At 55.6% G+C, this 7,069-nt stretch overlaps 1 protein-coding gene across 1 annotated transcript in view; it reads right to left on the bottom strand.

Moving 5' to 3' along the window:
• Positions 1-5,208, bottom strand: part of GARS (glycyl-tRNA synthetase) — a 41,336-nt gene extending 36,128 nt beyond the window's left edge. Inside the window, exon 1 of the mRNA XM_018568965.1 lies at positions 4,936-5,208. Coding sequence (XP_018424467.1) covers positions 4,936-5,127 — 192 coding nt within the window. The 5' untranslated portion in view covers positions 5,128-5,208. The remainder of the gene's footprint in view (positions 1-4,935) is intronic.
• Between the last annotated feature and the right edge of the window lie 1,861 nt (positions 5,209-7,069).

The following is a 7,069-nucleotide window of genomic DNA, read 5'->3' as shown; positions in this document are numbered from 1 at the left end:
TGCATGGCCAGCTGTACCATAGGGATCTGAAGGAGGTACGCGCTCCCGTCATCACATACAGGTTTGTTGCAAGCATAGCTAAACCCTTTTGTTTGTTTTGGACAGAATGGGGAGGAGTCAAAACCCCTTCCATGTGTTTACTTTCCCTCAACACAGAGTCATGGGAAATCCAAATCTTCCAATGGGGACACCTGTTCTAGTGACCACTAAGAGGGGAATTCCCTCCACTTTGCAGAGATTTCCTCTCACTTCCTGTTGCATCTCAAGGACAGGAAGTGAAGGTAAATCACCTCAATGGTATACGGGCAGCAAGCAAAAACTTTACAGGGGATTTAACCTTTTCCTGCCCTTCCCCCTACAGGGGCGCATAAGTCACCCCTGCCCAAATCCTACCCCTCCTGGGCATCTGGTGCCCATTACCATTGGTGCAGTACCTTTATTGGGGAGAGGGAGATGCCTTTCAAAGCATACCGAGGGGACCTTGCCTGACATCAGTGGCCCCCCAGTCATCAGAAGGTGGTCTCGGTAGGGGCCAAATATTTCAACGTATAAAAATAAATAAAAAGTAACTCCTCCCCTTGGGACAAAGCAATCGTTCAGTGATGGCCGTCCGGTGACAGATCCCGACAACAGCAACCCAGCATCAAACGTCAACTTCCTGTTACTCTTCTTCAGTTTACCGACCGGCATCATTGGATGAGGGGGGCAAGTTCTGGCTGAGTAGAACAATTTTGGGATGAGAGGGAGGGGCAATTTTGGGATGAGAGGGAGGGGCAATTTTGGGAAGGGGGACTTTTTTTGGATGAGGGGGACCATTTATGGATGAGGGGGGCCAATTTGGGATGAGGGGGGGACCATTTTGGGATTAATGGGACATTGATGAACAAAACACTCCCTGGATGAGATGGATGAGTTCTTCTCCCCGCCCCCATCATCTGGCCCGCTGTGACCTGGGGGGAGGGGGGGAGGGCAGAGGTCATCGGGCCGTGTTTACAGGACTCCATAATGGGATATCATGAGTGGGGGGGAGGGGGATGGATGGCATGTACTAGCCGTGTCCTGATTACATGTTATTGTTCCATCCAACGCACTCCATGGGGACGGAATTCTCCGGCACACATCAGGCGATCTCCGCGTTCACATGCGTTGCATTAGCGCAGTCCGTTCATTATGAATAGTCAGCCAACGCACCACAACGGATCACACAATAACGGGCGTCACAACGCACGCTTGTTTTCCTGTACAATGCGTTGGCATGCCAGAGACGCATAGTCCCGCATCGCAATTCACAGAGCAGTGTGAACGGTCCTCCGCTCAAAGGTAAAGCGATGTGCGCGCTCATATGTCATTGTTGCTTCGCTTCCCTTGTGACCACTGGGGGGGCCCGCTGCCTCCCCCGCTGCACAGTCTGGCTTTCCCGTCAGCTCATGCATCCTGTTGTGTTGTTGGAGCAGGCGGAAGGAACCACATGATGCAGCGGGGGAGCTGTATTTGCATGCATCCTAGGCAACGCCCATGTGCTGCTGAGCCTCCATGACTGAAAGAACTTAAAGCCAATGAATGAAAGGGGCGGAGCCAGAGACAGTCAGGCTGGGGAGGAAAGTGCTAGATGATGCCAGGAAATGAGGGCGGGGCTCTATCTGACTTGCTGCAGCTTCTAATGCACATTGTAAGAAGCTCCCAGTGTGCAGTGGAGGTCGGAGGTCAGAGAGAAGACTGGAGGGGAGGACGGAGGTCATAGAGAAGACTGAAGGGGTGGACGGAGGTCAGATAGAAGGCAGAAGGGAAGGAAGGAGGTCAGATAGAAGACTGAAGGGGAGGTCGGAGGTCAGAGAGAAGAGGGGAGGCCGGAGGTCAGAGAGAAGAGGGGAGGCCGGAGGTCAGAGAGAAGAGGGGAGGCCGGAGGTCAGAGAGAAGAGGGGAGGCCGGAGGTCAGAGAGAAGAGGGGAGGCCGGAGGTCAGAGAGAAGAGGGGAGGCCGGAGGTCAGAGAGAAGAGGGGAGGCCGGAGGTCAGAGAGAAGAGGGGAGGCCGGAGGTCAGAGAGAAGAGGGGAGGCCGGAGGTCAGAGAGAAGAGGGGAGGCCGGAGGTCAGAGAGAAGAGGGGAGGCCGGAGGTCAGAGAGAAGAGGGGAGGCCGGAGGTCAGAGAGAAGAGGGGAGGCCGGAGGTCAGAGAGAAGAGGGGAGGCCGGAGGTCAGAGAGAAGAGGGGAGGCCGGAGGTCAGAGAGAAGAGGGGAGGCCGGAGGTCAGAGAGAAGAGGGGAGGCCGGAGGTCAGAGAGAAGAGGGGAGGCCGGAGGTCAGAGAGAAGAGGGGAGGCCGGAGGTCAGAGAGAAGAGGGGAGGCCGGAGGTCAGAGAGAAGAGGGGAGGCCGGAGGTCAGAGAGAAGAGGGGAGGCCGGAGGTCAGAGAGAAGAGGGGAGGCCGGAGGTCAGAGAGAAGAGGGGAGGCCGGAGGTCAGAGAGAAGAGGGGAGGCCGGAGGTCAGAGAGAAGAGGGGAGGCCGGAGGTCAGAGAGAAGAGGGGAGGCCGGAGGTCAGAGAGAAGAGGGGAGGCCGGAGGTCAGAGAGAAGAGGGGAGGCCGGAGGTCAGAGAGAAGAGGGGAGGCCGGAGGTCAGAGAGAAGAGGGGAGGCCGGAGGTCAGAGAGAAGAGGGGAGGCCGGAGGTCAGAGAGAAGAGGGGAGGCCGGAGGTCAGAGAGAAGAGGGGAGGCCGGAGGTCAGAGAGAAGAGGGGAGGCCGGAGGTCAGAGAGAAGAGGGGAGGCCGGAGGTCAGAGAGAAGAGGGGAGGCCGGAGGTCAGAGAGAAGAGGGGAGGCCGGAGGTCAGAGAGAAGAGGGGAGGCCGGAGGTCAGAGAGAAGAGGGGAGGCCGGAGGTCAGAGAGAAGAGGGGAGGCCGGAGGTCAGAGAGAAGAGGGGAGGCCGGAGGTCAGAGAGAAGAGGGGAGGCCGGAGGTCAGAGAGAAGAGGGGAGGCCGGAGGTCAGAGAGAAGAGGGGAGGCCGGAGGTCAGAGAGAAGAGGGGAGGCCGGAGGTCAGAGAGAAGAGGGGAGGCCGGAGGTCAGAGAGAAGAGGGGAGGCCGGAGGTCAGAGAGAAGAGGGGAGGCCGGAGGTCAGAGAGAAGAGGGGAGGCCGGAGGTCAGAGAGAAGAGGGGAGGCCGGAGGTCAGAGAGAAGAGGGGAGGCCGGAGGTCAGAGAGAAGAGGGGAGGCCGGAGGTCAGAGAGAAGAGGGGAGGCCGGAGGTCAGAGAGAAGAGGGGAGGCCGGAGGTCAGAGAGAAGAGGGGAGGCCGGAGGTCAGAGAGAAGAGGGGAGGCCGGAGGTCAGAGAGAAGAGGGGAGGCCGGAGGTCAGAGAGAAGAGGGGAGGCCGGAGGTCAGAGAGAAGAGGGGAGGCCGGAGGTCAGAGAGAAGAGGGGAGGCCGGAGGTCAGAGAGAAGAGGGGAGGCCGGAGGTCAGAGAGAAGAGGGGAGGCCGGAGGTCAGAGAGAAGAGGGGAGGCCGGAGGTCAGAGAGAAGAGGGGAGGCCGGAGGTCAGAGAGAAGAGGGGAGGCCGGAGGTCAGAGAGAAGAGGGGAGGCCGGAGGTCAGAGAGAAGAGGGGAGGCCGGAGGTCAGAGAGAAGAGGGGAGGCCGGAGGTCAGAGAGAAGAGGGGAGGCCGGAGGTCAGAGAGAAGAGGGGAGGCCGGAGGTCAGAGAGAAGAGGGGAGGCCGGAGGTCAGAGAGAAGAGGGGAGGCCGGAGGTCAGAGAGAAGAGGGGAGGCCGGAGGTCAGAGAGAAGAGGGGAGGCCGGAGGTCAGAGAGAAGAGGGGAGGCCGGAGGTCAGAGAGAAGAGGGGAGGCCGGAGGTCAGAGAGAAGAGGGGAGGCCGGAGGTCAGAGAGAAGAGGGGAGGCCGGAGGTCAGAGAGAAGAGGGGAGGTCAGAGAGAAGACTGAAGGGGAGGTCGGAGGTCAGATTTAACCAATGGGCTCGGACTGATTAGACCTTTCATCAAACTGCTACAAATCAGCATCTTGTCTATCTTGCACAGTGTGTGGCGTCCTCCAGGAGACACTCCGAGGCCGTGGCGTAGTACAACGCTATGATCAGGACGGAGCCGGAGACAGGAACGGATTTTTTGTATCGAATATAAAGAAGAATCATGGAAGATCGAGCGGTTACAATGTACAAGACGGCGAACTACAAAACTACAGAGCGCCCTCCCCCCCCCACACGGGGGGACCACAGAGCTAAATATGAACAACCAGTCAGGACATTGCGCTGACAAAATCTATCCCCCCCCGTTCCTATATTACCCCCCCCATCCAGAACCCCCATGTACATCGTCATCCTCTGTCCCTTCTCCAGGGACCATCCTGATGAGGACTCATCCCCCCCGACTCATCACTGACCACACAGCGAATTACAGACAATGGGATTTACCACGGCCCCCTCCCCCAATGTGTCCTCCCTGTGCACTGTCCCTAGTTGTTGTCCCCATACACCGCCCCTCAGGGGTTCTCACCTCCGCGGTAAACTGTCCCCCATGTGTTCTTCCTGTACACCACCTGCAGTTGTCGTCCTCCTCCCCACAGGTGTCCCCTTGTACACCACCTGCAGTTGCCATCCTCCTCCCCACAGAAGTCCCCTGTACAATGCCTACAGTTGGCAACATCCTCCCAGGTGTCCCCTGAACTGCAGTTGTCATCTTCCTCCCCACAGGTGTCCCCTGAACTGCAGTTGTCATCTTCCTCCTCACAGGTGTCCCCTGAACTGCAGTTGTCATCCTTCTCCCCAGGTGTCACCCTCCTCCCCACAGGTGTCCCCTGTACTGCAGTTGTCACCCTCCTCCCCACAGGTGTCCCCTGTACTGCAGTTGTCACCCTCCTCCCCACAGGTGTCCCCTGTACTGCAGTTGTCATCATCCTCCTCCCCAGGTGTCAACCTCCTTCTCCTCCTCCCCACATGGGTCACCTGCTCCTTGACGGCCAGTCTGAGCGGCGCCAGCTGCTCCTCCATGGTGCTTGTGCTGGCCGGGTGTCGGCGTGTCTCCGGGTGCAGTGCGGTGGCGATGAGGCTCGGAGCGGAGAGCCGGCTGTGTTGGCGGAGGGATCCGGGCTGAGCTATGAGCCGCAGCAGGGCGGGGAGGGACCTCAGCACGCGCATCACACACACACCTCACTGCATGATGAAATCTCTTCTGTGCCGGCTGCCGCAAAGCGACACCACTGCGCGACTGCCGGGGCCCGGAGCGCTCTACGGCACAGGAGGAAACGCCGCGGCCGCCATAGTGGGCGAGGGCAAAATGCCCTTAGTGAAAATCTATTACCCACCCCTGGCTACAGGACGAGCAGGAATATCTATGTACAGTAATTCTAAGTGACTGCTATGGATTAGTGCATCATGAAAAAAAAAAAAAAAGACTTTGTGGGGTTGAACTAGAAAGCACTGGAACTAATAATTATGGGGTGGATGACCCCAGCAACCAAACTGTGGTACGTTGCTATGGAGACAGCTACACTCTGCAGTCTACCTGATATATCCAGGGACTGATCTAAAGAAGGCCCAATGCTGGGTAAATGGTCCATGACCATGAGTTCCTGACTTTTCAGAGGGGGGGGAGGGTGACACCAAAATGACTGTCAGTCATTTTGGTGTCACCCCTCCAATGGTTTTACCCGGGTGTGGGCCGCACTCCCCGCACTGTGATGCCACTGGTGTTAAACCCCCTTTCCTGGCCAGGCCATTTTTCAGCGCTGAGGTTTTTACTATATAGAGAAAACAAAGTTATGTTCTGAAACATATATTATTACCCAATTTGTTGGTAAAATATAACAAACCTGTCAAGCCTTAAAATTGCCTGCGCCCGTGAAATCGCAAAAAAAACTTCCACACCCAAAATTGCCCATAGGCGACGCCTTAAAAGCTTTTACTCGATATGTGCACCAGCAAAAAATGTGTTTAGTTTTCATTCGGATTTGGCGTTATTTCGTCTTTCGGGATTTGGGTCCGAAAGTCAATTCGTTTCGGGATTCGGATGAAATTCGTTAGCGGTAGTCTGTATGAAGTTTCATTTCAATTTCGTTTTGTTCGCTCGTTGCAGCAAAGTGACATTTAAGAGGGAAAAAAATTATTTTTTTCTCAAATGTCACTTTGCTGCAATTAAATTTCGTCCAACATCCGAAATTTCATACACACTACCGCTAACGCATATCGGAATCGCACATGTCTAGCTTGTACCGCTCATCAGTTTAGTGTTACCAGTAGGGATGCACCGATACCAGTTTTTCGGTATCAAGTACGAGTACCGATATTATTATTATTTTTTTGTTACTCGCCGATACCGAATACCGATACCGGAGGTCTCATTAGGGAGCCGGGTGGCGTGTAATGGCTCGCCACCCGGCTTCCCGATTAGCAGGGAAGCCGTCACCATTCTTCTCGTCACTAGGTGACGAGAAAGCATGGTGCTGCCTTTCTGGCCAATCAGGAAGTCAGGCAGCGAGTCTTTACACGCTAACCGGCTCCATGCTCTCTCGTCACAAGTGTAATGACTCGCTGCCCGGCTTCCTGATTGGCCAGCTTCCCTACCAATCACGAAGCCAGGCGCCGTGAAATTACGCGGTGCCTGGATTCCTGATTCGACTGGAAGCCGCCTCCATGCTCCCTCGTCATAAGGTGACTTTACACGGCGCCATCTTCCTGATTGGTCTGGAAGCTGGCCAATCAGGAAGCCGGGCAGCGAGTCATTACACACTGCCTGCCTTCCTGATTGGCCGGGAAGCCGGCTCCATGCTCCCTCGTCACAAGTATGGAGCATGGCTTCCCGGCCATTAAATAGGAAATCAATGAAAAAGTAAAGAAAAAAAAGGTTGAAAAAAATATTTTAACCAGTTGACATCCGCGGTGTTAAACCCCCTTCCCATCCAGGCCATTTTTCAGTATTCAGCGCTGCGGTACTTTGACTGACATTTATTCCGTCATGCAGCGCTGTACTGAAATGAATTTTATACCCTTTTTTGGGGACAGATAGAGCTTTCTTTTGGTGGTATTTATTCACCACTGGGGGTTTTATTTTTTCACTATATTAAGGAAAAATTACCGAAAT

The sequence above is a fragment of the Nanorana parkeri genome, unplaced genomic scaffold (genome assembly GCF_000935625.1).
Source record: "Nanorana parkeri isolate BGI_ZX_2015 unplaced genomic scaffold, ASM93562v1 scaffold1267, whole genome shotgun sequence".
NCBI lineage: Eukaryota > Metazoa > Chordata > Amphibia > Anura > Dicroglossidae > Nanorana > Nanorana parkeri.
Note: the sequence above shows the minus strand (reverse complement) of the source record. Positions and strands in the feature narration are given on the sequence as shown.